The 17,158-nt window shown below is 30.8% G+C and overlaps 2 protein-coding genes across 3 annotated transcripts; one reads left to right on the top strand and one right to left on the bottom strand.

The window, feature by feature from the left end:
• Positions 1-682: 682 nt before the first annotated feature.
• Positions 683-6,093, bottom strand: LOC126844902 (uncharacterized). 2 transcript variants are annotated; one of them, XM_050583382.1, is made up of 9 exons: positions 6,011-6,093; positions 4,845-4,986; positions 4,346-4,556; positions 3,558-4,281; positions 3,304-3,489; positions 1,578-1,698; positions 1,269-1,499; positions 1,081-1,198; positions 683-1,005 (listed from the first exon to the last, which is right to left on the bottom strand). In XM_050583382.1, the coding sequence occupies exons 1-9, from the start codon at positions 6,050-6,052 to the stop codon at positions 783-785; spliced, it is 1,998 nt and encodes a 665-aa protein (XP_050439339.1). In that variant the 5' UTR covers positions 6,053-6,093; the 3' UTR covers positions 683-782. The 2 variants fall into 2 exon arrangements, with proteins under 2 accessions (XP_050439339.1, XP_050439340.1); XM_050583383.1 differs by lacking the exon at positions 6,011-6,093 and adding an exon at positions 5,076-5,318.
• A 6,096-nt stretch (positions 6,094-12,189) lies between these two features.
• On the top strand, positions 12,190-16,927 carry LOC126844910 (DNA-directed RNA polymerases I, II, and III subunit RPABC2). Its single transcript, XM_050583395.1, has 5 exons — positions 12,190-12,282; positions 12,381-12,442; positions 13,376-13,442; positions 15,236-15,327; positions 16,578-16,927. The coding sequence occupies exons 2-5, from the start codon at positions 12,414-12,416 to the stop codon at positions 16,786-16,788; spliced, it is 399 nt and encodes a 132-aa protein (XP_050439352.1). The 5' UTR covers positions 12,190-12,282; positions 12,381-12,413; the 3' UTR covers positions 16,789-16,927.
• Positions 16,928-17,158: the final 231 nt, after the last annotated feature.

The raw sequence follows: 17,158 nt of genomic DNA on the forward strand, positions 1-17,158 counted from the left end.
ACTGTCACCGTTCCCAAAAAATCGCTGATTATTCACCGAAAATATTACAAAAAATTAAAAGTAATTATATTTAGGTACTCGGATACTATTTTGTGATCTGCACAATATCGAAATTAATGCTAATTTAATTAGAAAAAACAGTATTAAACAAATTACTATTTTTGTATTATTTAGATTTTTTATTAAGACTAGAATTTTTTTGGTGAGGCCTAAGCTTATTTGAGCCTATGCCCACAGTACATAATTGTGTCACTGACGATGGCAAAATAGCGCTGTCATAAATTTTAGATAAAAAATTATTATTCAGGAAGTTCACACGTTTTGTAATTGAACAATGTGGAGTAAATTTAAGATCTTATTTTGTAAAAATATTTTAACAGTTAATCAATCGAAATTGAAAAAATAACTAATAGAATCGGTGTAGCAGTTTAAGCATTATCCTACACATTATCAATTATTTAATAAAATAAATTAATGTGATGAAATTGAAGAATTTCCCAAAAATCTGACTGGATTAGTCCTATAATTTTGTTTACATATATATGAATTTACATAAGACTTCGATCCACTTCTAGATATGAATGTTAGGCATTCTGAAATCAAGTGTCTATAATTTGCGAACAACATAGTTTTTTTGGATGTTCCTTTGTTAAGTTAATAAGATTTTTCTGACATCGCCGTATACTTTATTCGATAATCAAATTTTATTATACATATATAATTACACCCTACAAGTATTAATATAGTGTATAAGTTATAACTAACAAATTAAAAAAGAAAATCTAGCTAGTTAAATGGTTTTCAGTCAAATTGGATTTGGACTTTAATTCTTGCATGATGTATGGTATCTTTTCGTAACCAATTAGACTGTTCCAATAGATTTCAGACACGGGTACTACTGTTACACCCAAAGCTTCTATGGTTTTCATTCTTAGAGCATTTGGACCCTTCAGGCGTTCAATATTTGATACAAAATTCGTAGGTCTGTTAAGTAATACACATAGACTGAAAAAGAAATAACAATAAAATATAGTACCTGTAAAACTTGCAAATTGTATAAATAAAACATTAAACACTCACACCATATTATCGCCACCAATGTTGAGAACGTCTTCTAATAATATATCAGATGTATTATCCTTGATTTCTTTTTTAATTGCAACTGAGTAACCACCAGGTCTCATAACTACTACATGATCTATTGTCAAACATATTTTACGTCATCTAAGTGTTAAATAATATTGCACTCGATCAACCAATATTGTTACCTATGAAATGTCCTAATTTACTTCGAATAGGTGTAATCACATAATCTTTACCACCTAACCCATGTTCTAATGCTGTTTTTAAAGGGTATTCTTCAAGTTTCGGATGAAAAACCTTAATGGCTTTTTCCAAAATATCATTAGGCGGTAATAACCCTTGGTAACCTCCTGGGTATAATGTCAATACGGCTTGGTAGAGTTGAAGTAGAGTATTATAGTCTTGTTGATTGTCATCTGGAAAATCACAATCATTTTTAAAAGAATAATTATTTATAGGTACAATAAATACAACTAGTTTATAGTTAAAATAACCTCGCTTTAAAAATGCTTGAAGAAACGATCTAGAAAAAATTTTCTCAAGAAGTTCTTCTGACCAGCAATCCAAAACTGCTAAGTTTAGAGTCAGTTTTAACCAAGGCAACTCCAATATGTCCTATTTACAATTAAAAATAAAATTTTATACAGTATTCAAAACAAATTTTGATTGACGCACTACCTCCTATAATTAGTATTAAACCTCCAGTCACGTTATTTTTTGTGGTTCAATGTGAAGAAGTCTAATGTCATTTTTCATAGTAATTTTATAATAATTAAACTTTATATAAATTAACTTTTTACTCATTTTTATAAGTCATAATATAAATAGGTAATACTAATAAATAGAAATAAACTAATACAAGTCAATTTTATAAGTATCTAAACAATAAATGAACAAAGTTATGTAAAGTTATTCCCATTTTACAAATTCTTTATAACTTAACTCAGAACCATTTTCTAAATGTTGAAAAATGTTTAATGACCGTGAATTTTTCATACGTATAAAACAGAAAATAAATTTAAAGATGTATACATATTTTTATTTTATTGGTGACTTGTTTATGAATAAACAAAATGATTGAAAATTGACCTTGCTTAAATATAATTAAGTTTTATCTCTTACATATTAAAGGAAAAGGCATACTTCTACAAATAATGAAACCCGGGTACAACATAGATTCCAAGATTCTTTCAAGAAATGTATTTCATATGAGTCATAATTCAAAACATACATTAGTAGAGTTACTTTGTAAATTTATGAACAAGAAAATTTATTAGGTTGTTTGTTGTTATTAATAAGTTGTTAATTGGATATTTGAATCTATCCAATAATATACAAAATTCAGCAAAACAATATCTACTTAGTCTTACATTCGATTCCAAAATAACACAAAAGTTAGAACACAGTAAAAATATCACAAAAACGTAGTGGAACATTGTTTTGCCAACATATTGTTGTATAGTGTCACCAAAATAAGTCTATTTTAATTGATATACTGTATTCTATGTAAGAGCAGTACTGCGTAAAAACTAAACCGCGTTACTTCTTTCTGTGCAGGCGCATCCGAGAGTAATGCATTTTGGATTCTGCACACTACAGCTCTTATAAGAAATAGAGTATAGTGGTGTTAATTTATTTAATTATTTTTGTAATAAAAAAAGTTACTATACAATAGCATAACACATTTGGAAGGCTTTAATAAAAATACATAGATTTGTTATCAGTCCTTACAGAATACATATTTGTGGTATTCTAAGAATGGATTATTGTTATTAGGAAAATAAATAATTTATTTGCGAATATCCATTGGAAAAAGGAACCTTATCTTCCATTTTTCAAAATCAGGGTTATTGCATTTTGTTATAGTTCATTAGTCGCTGATTACAATGGTGCCTCCACAATGAATCTTGATCCGTTCAAAAGTTATGAAGTTTTCAAGTGGTAAATCTTAATAATTTAGTTAGTTTTTGTTCTCCTGAACAATTTGTTCCGGGAATATAAGGTATCTTTTCCCATAGATGTCACATTTGTATATACTTTTTCAGAAAAATAATTTTATAAAGCCAAATGTCTACGAAAAATAATTACAGGGAGCCAAAAACTCCTACTATCTTATTTTGATTTAGCGCCATTTAACTTTTACTAATTGCACCTACTATCTAAACTATTAAACCTTATTATAGTCGTACTAATATTGATCCATATAATACCATTTATTACCTTTTGCATGATTAGTCGTTTTAGAATAAAAGGTTTTAACACGTGAAACCCTGGAGGAATATAGTTTGCAATGGAACAACTTCCAATGTATGAAAATAAAGTCCCAAACTTGCAATTGTTAAGACTTTCGGGTTCACTAATTAGAAGGTTTGTTAAATGATCAAGAAGCTTTAAATGAACAAATCCCTGAAAAAAATATAAACTATTATTTCTACTCATAAAGTAAGTATATAATTTAAGAGTTCTGTTTTTACCACTTTGTTAATTTTTTTGACAATAAATGATAATGCTTCAAATGACGTTTGCTTTTTTAATATTTGATCGATTGTGTGATTTATAAACAACTCGTTATAAAATATTTCCGAGACTAATAAATACTTGTTTATCATTTTTGATAAAATAGCTTCGGTATCAGATATTGTTAGATGACATTTTGGTTGGCTCATTAAAATATTTAAACATTTATTTATAATAGATATATACTGTTCAGTGGAATAACCATACTGGTATAATGTACAGACTAGATTTTTGGCTAAACTAGGATTTATTTCATGAAAATTTTGATTAATTTTCGACATGACAAAATCAAATGTACCCTGAGATAATTTGTGTTTTGTAATATAGTTCAGGAACTCCACTTGCCAGTATAGGTTGTCTATCATTTTGTATTGTATCTGAGCTTCAAAAACAATCGGTAATGCAAGTTTAAGAGCATCAACTAATGGACACGATGATAAATCTTTCAGTAAAAACTGTAGAAACATTATTTGTTGTAAGGACAATTCATTGACCATTTTGCTCATTATCTGCAACAGCATTTGCATAATGTTACTGTTTACAGGTACGCCCAAATATGATAAACACTTAATGTTTGTTAAAACATTATTAAGATCAAGATGTCTTGATTGATTTAAAATTTTACGACACAGTACTGTAAACTCTGGACTACGAATCAGTTCTTCATTTGATAATTTGGTACTGGAAATCACATTTTGAATTGTGAACAAAAATTTAAAAAAAGGAATGCTCATTATATATTTACCATTGTTTCTTTTGCAAAATAAAAATAGTATTAAGTGCTTCCATGTGTTGAAGTGGAGTCATAACATTATTGTGTATTCTTAACATTTCCAATACATCATTTGTACTGCTAGCTTTTTTTATACTTAATAACAAAACATCACTATTAATTGTGACATTTTTTAAATCTGTTTGAGTGTCATTTGACAAGTATCTAGTTACCGTCAGAAAACCTGAAAGAAAACAAGTGTTTACATTTTAACCATTTTACTGCTGTGTACATGTATAAACACCACACTAAAGTACCAACCTGCTAAGCTGTACTTATGTATTTTTTATTATTAATTAATTTGAAATAGAAAACTAAAATAAGTGCTGCCCTTTTTACTAAAAGGGCAGCATATTATACTTAATATAAATTCTTTAATTTTGCTAAAAAAATTAGCTAGCACAGGATAAGTGTTTAGTGTCAGCAGCAGAAAGGTTAATGAACATACAAAATAAAGAAATAATATACTCACTTGATGGCAAATAAGAAACTGCTGGAAGGTAATTTAATATTTGTTTCTGTGAGGAGTATAAGTGATTTATAATATTTAATGATGCTTTATGTTTCAGTCGCATAAAATGCAAACAGTTGCCCAATTTATTCATAATATATTTCTTTAAACAATTCGAAAAATATATTGTAAGTTAATTTATTATTATAAAATATGGAACTATGAGATTTTATTCAATATCAACACACTTACAATTTAAAAATTTGCTAATGACATATGATTAATTTATCTAAATTAACTAATTTAATAACGTAAATATGAATATATGATATATTTTAGTCCAATTTATCCGCTCTATTATGATTAAAAAATAAAGTAGTTCTTAAAACCAAATAGGTTTAATTAAGTGTTTTCCAAAACGTTAGATACCGAAAAGTAATTTGCAGGAAACGTAAAACAAAAAAGACAACTAGAATTAAGTACGTATTTTCAACATAATACGAAAGAAACATAACAATTTGTAATACATAATAACAATCAAAAAGTAACTATTATAAAATTTCCATAGTATAGTTTAAGAATTAATTCTTTTTTTGATATTATTGAAATTAAAATATTGTTGTAACCTCAATCTTATGACTACTGATAAGGTAGAGCACAATATTTGATAACAGAAAGTGTTAAACAATTTATTTTCGAAGAAGAAATTATCCTATCCTTAGCCATTTGCACCATTGACCTATAAATTATTTTCTTTATGGGTCTATATGATTTGCACACATCCTTTAGTTAAGGAAGGCGTTATAGTGAGTTAATTATCTTCTTCATCGAAGTATGATAGACCTATAACATAAATATACTTCTTTGTAGGTCTAGGGTAACCGCCTTTGTACGAATCTTTTGAATGTTGTGCTCTTATATCATTGATTATTTAATTCCTATAAAATTATATTATTGTAAAATAAACCCTTCCGGGCAAAATTATAAAAATGCAATTAAAATATTAGTAGTAAGTATTTAAGATTGGAAATAGTCATTAAAAATTGAAAATATCAGGACCTCAGTGGAGGAAATGGAGGTCTAAAGCATTTTAGCGATTTTCGTTGTTGACATCTAAACAAATAAATTGCTACTATTATTATAAACATGTGAAATATAATAAAAATAATTCTAAAATCGGTACTAACGTAAGGATTTTCATTTTGGCGTTTCGTTTGTGGCGTACACATGTGCTTATCAATCGTTCATATTCCATGGCCTAATCGTGATTAGTACAAAAGCGTATTAATTGATAACAAATACAAACCAAACAAACACAAATCTTTACGAGTGTGAAGTTAGCCATAAACGAGCCAGCAATATTTGATAACAGAAAGTGTCATGGCGTTGGTGTATGTTGTGTTGCCAATACACTTATTATTCTAAGGGGCAGTCCATATATACCCCAAACAACGACGATTATTATTATACGATATCGACTTAAATAATTAAAATATATTATAATTATCGACAAAACAGTAAGAGTATATTATTTAACTTAAAAAAATGGCACTTGGGGTTTTGCGGCCGCCGAACCCAATCCAGCAATAAAAAAACGGCCGACCGCCGGCCGACCGCCGACCTAAACCGACGGCAGTTATGTCAATTTTTGACAATGTTCCGGAAGAGGTCCCCTCAATTTGACTATACCAATCGAAAGCTTACTAAAATGTCTAAAAATTCATCTCTATGAAAAAAGTTGGCACCGGGGGTCTTGCGGCCACCAGAAGCCGCCGAACCCAACCCAGCAATAAAAAAACGGCCGACCGCCGACCTAAACCGAAGGCAGTTATGTCAATTTTTGACAATGTTCCGGAAGAGGTCCCCTCAATTTGACTATACCAATCGAAAGCTTACTAAAATGTCTAAAAATTCATCTCTATGAAAAAAGTTGGCACCGGGGGTCTTGCGGCCACCAGAAGCCACCGAACCCAATCCAGCAATAAAAAAGCGGCCGACCGCCGACCGATTGCCGACCTAAACCGACGGCAGTTATGTCAATTTTTGACAATGTTCCGGAAGAGGTGTCCTCAATTTGATTATACCAATCGAAAGCTTACTAAAATGTCTAAAAATTCGTTTCTATGAAAAAAGTTGGTACCGGGGGTCTTGCGGCCACCAGAAGCCGCCGAACCCAATCCAGCAATAAAAAAACGGCCGACCGCCGACCTAAACCGACGGCAGTTATGTCAATTTTTGACAATGTTCCGGAAGAGGTCCCCTCAATTTGATTATACCAATCGAAAGCTTACTGAAATGTCTAAAAATTCGTCACCATGAAAAAAGTTGGCACCGGGGGTCTTGCGGCCACCAGAAGCCGCCGAACCCAATCCAGCAATAAAAAAACGGCCGACCGCCGACCGATTGCCGACCTAAACCGACGGCAGTTATGTCAATTTTTGACAATGTTCCGGAAGAGGTCCCTCAATTTGACTATACTAATCGAAAGCTTACTAAAATGTCTAAAAATTCATCTCTATGAAAAAAGTTGGCACCGGGGGTCTTGCGGCCACCAGAAGCCGCCGAACCCAATCCAGCAATAAAAAAGCGGCCGACTGCCGACCGATTTCCGACCTAAACCGACGGCAGTTATGTCAATTTTTGACAATGTTCCGGAAGAGGTCACCTCAATTTGATTATACCAATCGAAAGCTTACTAAAATGTCTAAAAATTCGTCTCTATGAAAAAAGTTGGCACCGGGGGTCTTGCGGCCACCAGAAGCCGCCGAACCCAGGCACAAAAATATAAGCAGCCGGCCGTCTACCGACCGCCGAAGAAGTGCTTATATAATGGTTAACTAATCATATAATTTGTTTTAAAATAATTTTATATTACATTTAATGAAAACAATATATAAATCAATCTGTACTTATTTTTTTAAAAGTTAATTTTAAAAAACATTGCATTACATTTATGCATAATCAAAACATTTGTATAAATTAAAAGTGTATTTAATATATATTTGTATAAACAGATTCGATTTAAAAATCAATATTTCATTGACACTAAAATTAAATAAATATACATTAATCTCTGTGTTATAAAATCCTAGCCCCTCTAGAATGGCATTAAGTAATTCCTCGTTATATATTATAATTTTAACGTCCCTTGTTCTGGCGGCGAATCGGTCGCGCCGAAATCTCCGGGTTCGGGCACCGCGACCAAAACCGGTTTTAGGTGGCAACTGGCATGTTTGATAACAATAACAATAATAACAATAATAGAGCATTATCGTATGTTGAAAGGCACTGGGCGTGACAACAGTAACCGGCGCAGCAGGTGCCCCGTGCCGTGGAAAAAACCATGATAAATAGTATATAAAATATCTATTTAAAGCAGCTAAGCTACTTTGGAGTATCTAAAAAAAAAAAAATAACAGGCACCTAACTGGTGGCGTTGCGTCACTACTATAGATTAAATATATGCTATTGTAGTAAGCAGAGCTCACTACATAAAATTGAGGACCAAGAGAATATATATAAACCACGTTTTAACTTAAAAGACTTTAAAGCTGTAATTTATAATAAACACACAATAACAATTATATATATATATATATATATAATTATAACTTTTACTGACACACTATGTCTATGATCTGGCATAAGTAACTGGCCTAATTGTGGTTAATTAAAAATCAGTTTATATAGTAATATATAAATTAGTGAATGACGTTTAACTTAGAGAACTAGGAAGGCCTAATAATATTATCGTGGATGCGCGTGAAAAAGAGGTTAAGTCAACATTTTGTGCAAAATGAGTTATATGCACCGACAAATTCACAAAAAAAACTATCATTTGTGTTTTATAGTTTAAGTCTAAGTGTAATATTCAATGAATAATAAAGAAGTGTTTGATGAGATGTCACTATTTTTCTGATCTTAGTGTATTTTGTAATAAGTCGACTTAAATATTTTTGAATTTACAATTGAATAGTGTTCTAGTTCTAATTTATACAGGAAAGTATAAAACAAGTTATTTTATTATCTTATTAAAAAGATATTTATCTTATCCTAATACCTGATCTTACATATTCTTCTAAACTTTATTTTCCATTTCCTGAAAAGTTCATAGTGGTTGACTTAACCCCTTTTTCACGCGCACCCACGAATTTTAAAAATAATTACAAGGGGTAACTAGACGTGACCTAGTTTACAATAAGAAATACTGTGTAATAACAATTTAAAAGTTTAAGGCCTATGGGCTATGATGTCATTTAGCCAATCATGACATCCTGCAAAACAACCTAACTATAATATATAAAATAATATAATATAAACTAATATATAATATAATCCATTAACATAAATTAACAATAACCCAGAATTATGAGCTGCTTACATAATTACATTGTGTTATTGAATTAATTTTATAATCATACTAGACCCGATATTCTATCATCCTGTAAAGTTCTCGCAAGTTCGTGGCCTTTGAGTACTTGTACACAAAAGGTTGAAGAAGGAAGATGGATGTTTCGTAAATAAAGTTAATACTTTCAATTAAAAAATAGGTAATATATGTATTACAATATAAGCATTAAGTTGATACACAGATAACGAAAATGAGTGCTTGTTGCAGGTATGTCATAATACACAGCCAAAACACTTCTGAAGCCCGCATGGCGAGGCAGCTCGTATTTACGTCAAATGGCCGTCCGATCGTCGTGGAAGGAGTCGTCCTTTGGCGGCTCGTTGACCTCTCCCAAGTGGTGCAATGGCCAATCTCCGAGTCCGGGTTGCGGGTGAATGGCTGAGCTGTTCATTGTTAATTGTGGAACATTGTCGGATAGTTGATTTATTAAAATGGCTTATTCGTGTGTTTTTACAATCTCTTTTTGTACAAAGTATATGATTTCTTATAGTGTATAAATAAATCGGTTTTTACAATTTATAATTGGAGTTTACAATTTATGCCATGGTTTTACCCTTTGGCTAGGTACAGAGTACACGATTTCTTATAGTTGTATGAATAAATCGGTTTTTACAATTTATAATTGGAGTTTACAATTTATTACGTTGTTTTACCCTTTGGGCTACAAAGTAGAGAAAAAACCCATTTAGGTCGTGCATTATTATCGTTCGAGGAGAAATCGGTCATTTAGTTAATTGTAGTAATCCATTACAATCCCTTTGAAATAGTCCATAGTGGTTTTTAAAAACACATTTTGCGTAGCTAACTTATAGGCCAGTAAATACAAATTTAAGCAAAAATAAAAAAAAATCTCAAAGAATTATTTTTTTGTAAGTGTACTATGTAGTAGACTACAGCAGTAGGAAAATAAATTAAGCATTACGATTTCATAATATTTATTTAATATTTAGCTATAGAATAATAATTTCCAGCAATTTGTACACATGCCCTACAGGCTACAGCCTACATCATTTTAATGTAGCATAAGAAAAATCATATCCATTCGTTGCAGCTGTAGTGTACGCGTCTGTGAAGGACCGTACAGTACACTAAACGACTAACGGTATCGGCAGGACTAGGAGTCGTTGTTAAATAATTAAACACATTTAAACTTAGTTAATATTAGTATAATAATAAAAAGTTTTATTGGTTAAACTGGATATTTAGCATAATAAATATTTTAAACAGTTTGTAGTTAATATAATTTACCCGAGTACTTGTTGCAGTCGCACTACTCTACTAAATAATAGCTTTATAATAAAGAACACCCAAATTGAAGGGCGACAATGCAAAACGTGCTATTGCTATTTTTCGCTTTTTCCAGTGACATCAAATTTCTGTTGTAGCATATAAGAAAGTCATAGACAAAAACTGTAATATTCTAAAAATGCATAAAAGAAATCTGAACTTATTTATGATAATTGTTAATATGTAAATTTAAATTTAGATACATTAAAACATAATTTTGTGAAACGAATCGCGCCAAAACGTACCATATTCACAACTTAGTTTGTTTTGGCAAAATTCAGTGGAAATAGTGTATTTTAACATAATATATTTATATAGGTAGTCAATAATATTATTTATTTTAAATAACAAACTATAATTTTTTTTTTCATAATTAACTATTTCCTGAAAAATTAAATATTCCATACATAGTTTTTTTGGTGACTGTAGATTTGTTACAATATGATTTGTATTATCTTGAAAAATTATAAAACCTTATTTAACAGTCATAAAAAAAAATGAATAATATTACAAATATAAAATAAAATAAAAACAAGACACTAATTAACCTTAGTTTATTTACCATCAATTTAAAAAAACTAGTAGACAACTGCCGCCGGTTTCGGTCGGCGGTCGGCCGTTTTTTTATTGCTGGTTGGGTTCGGCGGCTTCTGGTGGCCGCGACCCTGGTGCCAACTTTTTTCATAGAACGAATTTTTAGACATTTTAGTAAGCTTTCGATTGGTATAATCAAATTGAGGGGACCTCTTCCGGAACATTGTCAAAAATTGACATAACTGCCGTCGGTTTAGGTCGGCGCGTCGGCCGTTTTTTTATTGCTGGATTGGGTTCGGCGGCTTCTGGTGGCCGCAAGACCCCGGTGCCAACTTTTTTCATAGAGACGAATTTTTAGACATTTTAGTAAGCTTTCGATTGGTATAATCAAATTGAGGGGACCTCTTCCGGAACATTGTCAAAAATTGACATAACTGCCTTCGGTTTAGGTCGGCGGTCGGCCGTTTTTTTATTGCTGGGTTGGGTTCGGCGGCTTCTGGTGGCCGCAAGACCCCTGGTGCCAACTTTTTTCATAGAGACGAATTTTTAGACATTTTAGTAAGCTTTCGATTGGTATAGTCAAATTGAGGGAACCTCTTCCGGAACATTGTCAAAAATTGACATAACTGCCGTCGGTTTAGGTCGGCAATCGGTCGGCGGTCGGCCGTTTTTTTATTGCTGGGTTGGGTTCGGCGGCTTCTGGTGGCCGCAAGACCCCTGGTGCCAACTTTTTTCATAGAGACGAATTTTTAGACATTTTAGTAAGCTTTCGATTGGTATAATCAAATTGAGGGGACCTCTTCCGGAACATTGTCAAAAATTGACATAACTGCCGTCGTTTTAGGTCGGCAATCGGTCGGCGGTCGGCCGCTTTTTTATTGCTGGGTTGGGTTCGGCGGCCGCAAAACCCCAAGTGCCATTTTTTTAAGTTAAATAATATACTCTTACTGTTTTGTCGATAATTATAATATATTTTAATTATTTAAGTCGATATCGTATAATAATAATCGTCGGTGTTTGGGGTATATATGGACTGCCCCTTAGAATAATAAGTGTATTTGCAACACAACATACACCAACGCCATGACACTTTCTGTTATCAAATATTGCTGGCTCGTTTATGGCTAACTTCACACTCGTAAATCTTTGCTTGCGATTTTTCAATTTTCGTACCTAACTAAAACCAATTCGAATCTATCATAATATTATAAATCTAAAAACTCGCAAGTAAGTACAACACTTGATTATGCGGCGTGGACTTATTTAACTTATTAATTATAGTTAGTTAGATATTTTTTTAACAATTATTATTTTATTCCTATCAGCTATTATTTGTTTGGATTAATAAACAATAGATCATGGCCGATGAAGAATTTGATCATGACGAGTAAGTAATTGTTATTAAACTTGAATACGTGGTTAAACTAAGTGAATGGCTAAATGTTTTAAAACTAAAATTTTTCACATTTTTACAAAATAAATAATTTATTATCATTCATCAATTATCATATACAAATCATAAAGCGTGATAAGTTGTTTAAAGCTCCTTAAATAAGCGAAACTTGTATTTAATAGGATTTTAGACTTAGTATAGTCATGAATGGTAGGAATAATTCCATACATCGGTGACGACAATTGTAGGACAAATTGTAGTTTGACTTTAGTGCATGATTTGTATTGAGTTTTGAGGTACTTGTGTACTACATGGACCCCCTACATTTTTCAATATCAGAAGATAATTGGATAAAATTAATAACACTACACATTAACACAGTTCCTAATGAAACATATACTTGCCTCCCCCCCCCCACTTATAGACCTCTATAAGACGGCAGGTCGCTTTGCTCCGCTAAATTAATAATATCCTAGTTTTGCAGTTTACAGTCTAGAAAGAGGTCACAGGCTTAAAGTTTAGTCAAGTTTAAATTTAAAAATAAGTTAATATAATAAAAAGTAAAAAATGTAGCACTAATTAGGGCTTGACGAAATGAGAGCACGGAGACGCGTTTGAAGCATTACACACAGACTTTTAGACATCTCATGTAATATGTTAATTTTGAAATTTTTGGTTATTTTCCTATTAAATATACTTCTGTCTAGGTAAAAAACATATTATTTTATTTAATTATCCTTTGATATTGAAAAAAATAGGTGGGTTTTACATAATACACGTATCGATTTTATTTCCACAGTCTGCAAAACGGTGATCTCTTTCCCCCTCGCACAGAAGCTCTGCTTGTTTTGATGAATACTAAAATTTTACTATATAAGTAGTTTCAATTAGGTTAATACCATTCTAATAGATTTTTATATTATTTAGTGGTGGTGCTGACGATTTTGAGGATGTTGAAGATGAACCAGATTTAGATGACTTGGATCAGCCTGAAGTAAGCAAACAAAACATTAATAGTTTTAGAGAAGAAATTAGACAAATTTCTGTGATCAGGAAACAGAACAAAAAAATTAATTTTTGTAAATTATGTAAATAATAATATTTCCTGAGCTCCGTGATAAAAATTTAAAAAGTTATTTATAGGTTTGTAAAAAAAAAACTTTTAAGGGAATTGAAAGCAGATGGTTTTAAGAAGATTTTTTATAGGCAATATTTAAGATAAAAGGAGTTTTAATAAATGTTCGATCATGTCAATTAATTTGTATAAGCTTCAAGGTATTATTTTTAACTTGTATATTTTTTTCAATGATTAAACGATATTTGAATGGTATTTTAGACCAAAAAGCTATTCAAAATTTTGACTGCTTAAGGTGGTCTGATTTCAATTTTGTAAAGAAATCATAGTTCTATGGCTACTATGTTATGTAGCCATAGAATATATTAAAATTTAAAATCATTTAAAAAATTCAGTTTCTTGTGATTAATAAATTAAATTTGTAAATAAAAAATGTAAACTACTTTATTAGTAAATTCTATAAGTTATACTTTTGCAAATTATATTATATTACATTTTTTAATACATTTACAGATTTTTTCAAAAGTTAATTTTATTGCGAATTTCTCAAAAAAAAAACAACAATACATTTTGTTTGTGAGATAAGTGTATTTTTGTATGCTGAAAAAGTCAGATATTGAATATCATACTAACTTTTTAATTTAAAAAGTAAAATCATCGTTTTCGTATTTTTTTTTTTTTAATGAACAAAAATTATTATGCTAACATTTTTTTTTACTTGCCTTTGATAACTATTAAAATACATAACATTCAATTAATTAAACCTTTACCCGTGTTAAGGGACTCCTAACGCTTGCCAACTCAATAATCTGACTTGAGTCCCTGCGAAACTCTTGTTAGGATAGTGTCGTTAAAAAATAATTAACGTATAAAGAAAAAAAAATCTAACCTCATACTACTATGCAAGCAATCTCTGAACTGTCAAAACAGAACTCTTTAAAACAGAAGGAAGCCTTTGTTTAAAGCTGCCTTTTTAAAAAAAAAAAGCAAATAAGTACAAATTTTATAATTTGTTCTAAAAAGGTGCAAAAAACAAAAAGAAGGGTAGGACGATGTGAGATGTGATTATATGTATAGTGCTATTCTACAATGGTCTCTCTCTTTTGGCGGGCAACTGTCTAGAGAGAGAAATACTACCATCCCACTCATAGGCGACTTGAACTAGGCGTTATCCTTACCTACTCCCTGTCAATAAAAGCCATACGCAATAATAATAATGTATATTGCTGCTCACGAATAGCAACTACCTTCATATGCTAGATGAATTATGATTTTACCAAAAATATCTAAATTTAAAAACTAGTATTATAAAAATGAATTATAATTTTTGTTATTGCATTTTTTAAAAAAATTACAAAAATTAAGTTTTGTTACTGTGGCGGATGTATGGCTACGAGGCGCCACAGCTAGCACAACCTAGCTGTCGGCATCGATACCGCCTCAACACATGGTCAGATCGCCAGATCTCGGTAGTTGTGACGAACCGTAGCGAACTTCTAGCATGTGATCAAAGTCACCCAGAGCGCACATATAAATACGCACACGACAACTACCGAACAATGTCTTCAGACACCGGCCGGCAACCTTTTGCCTGCATTCGCCACATTACCAAGCTTAAGCTATTTTGTAATTAAATTGACAGTTATAATATATTTAGTACACTTTAGTTATGTATTATTTGGATTCATAATGTTATATCTATTATTTTTAAGGAAAATGAAGACAACATAGACATTTTGCCAATTCAAGAAGCTCAAAGCCAAGTTCAGAAATCTAAGCGTATCACTACAAAATACATGACTAAGTACGTCGAATATTTCATCATTCACTTACTATAGACAACACTCGACTATTGGAAAACAGTGTAGTGTGTACGGTACTGGTGAAAATTAGCTGTTATACTGGGACATGTGTATACACGCAACAAAAAAATTTCTCAAAAAAATTCTTATAGCAAAAAAACGAATGGCTGTCTTAATTTTGTAGTAGATTATTCTGGTGTTAGCTACATAGACCAATCCTTGTATTCAAACACAACAATATATTAACATAATTGTCTAGATATAATTAAATAGTGTTAATGCTTAAACAGTTTTCTATAAAATAGTTATTTATTTATAATTTAAGAGGACGTTATAACCTGTTTTTTTATTAAGGAGTCTGATATATATAGGCATTTTTTTTTGCAAAATCTTAACTTATAGTTTAAGAGGACGTCACAAACCCGTTATTTTCTTCAAAAACCCCGCCTTGCCCGTATTAATTTTACAAAGGCTGTAATCAAAACTAAGAGACCAAATTTTTACATAATTTAAACAACATTGTCTGTGCTCTACCAACGCTCTTTTTTTAATATTTCAACCAGTTAATGAATAATTAATTAATTAAGAAAAGATTTTTTTACTTTTTTAAAAATGGTATAGCGTTGGTTGTATTAGGTATATCGAAAAAATATGGATGATAGAACACAGATCATTTTGTAATAATTAATATGTATGAATTTATTTTTATTTTATTATTATTTATTTATTTATTTGTATTAACTATAATGAAGCCTGAGAAAAATTAATTCGCGCAAAGCAGTTTTGAAGGGAAAAAATTGTAATTTATCCTATAGAAATGACTGTGATAGTGTGACAAAAAAAATGGCATTCAACAATGTATCCTCATTACTGTACTAATAAGTATGCATTATAGTTCAAACTCTAAATTAAGATTTTTCGAAAAATTGCCTATACTTTACTCCTTAGAAATGGCCTGTGTGGCTTCCTCTTAAACTGTGATGTTTATTTGTTAGTACAGTATTTAGGACTCGATTGTTTTTATCTGATTATCATAGCATCCTTGACATAAAATGTTCACCTAAACATAGCTATACAGAATATATTTTATTCAATCCATGGTAGCTTTTTTTTTAGTACGCATGCAGCGTAGACATATTTAAAACCAGGGTTATAATGTATCCTTAAATGAGGGTTAGCACTTCTTTTTTTTTTACATTATTAAATGTGTTTCAATTTTACATTATTTAGTATATTCCAATTTTTTGTACAGGTATGAAAGAGCTCGAGTTTTAGGAACCAGAGCTCTGCAGATAGCCATGTGTGCTCCAGTAATGGTAGAACTCGAAGGTGAAACTGATCCTTTGCAGATAGCAATGAAAGAATTAAAAAAGCGTAAGATACCTATAATTATCAGAAGATATTTGCCTGACAACAGTTATGAAGATTGGGGTATTGATGAACTCATCATCATCGATCAGTAATAATATGATTTTTTAATTACATTTTTTTAAATTTTGTATAACTATGTTTTCTTTTTTTCCATCTATTCTATGTAACATTCTTGAAAACGATTAATAATTACGATCGTAAAATACATTACAATCTATTTTTTTTTTCAAATGTCTTCATTTTAAAGTAAAAATACATTATCCCCAACCATTAGGAAACAAACAGTGTTATTTGCTACCTATCAATAATATAATTGTGAAATAAGCGTGGAATCAATATTATCCTGGATTAAAAATAAATGATTAAATGACTTGATAAATAACAAAAATGTTTTTTTTGCTTCGAATATCCTATCTATTTTTCAACTAATACTGTGGAAAACAATATTCGTGTTTGTTTTGA

The sequence above is a fragment of the Adelges cooleyi genome, unplaced genomic scaffold (genome assembly GCF_023614345.1).
Source record: "Adelges cooleyi isolate 19-005CV unplaced genomic scaffold, UGA_ACOO_1.1 ACOO_flye_CR_arks_rails_tigmint_CR_PRNA_651, whole genome shotgun sequence".
Lineage (NCBI taxonomy): Eukaryota > Metazoa > Arthropoda > Insecta > Hemiptera > Adelgidae > Adelges > Adelges cooleyi.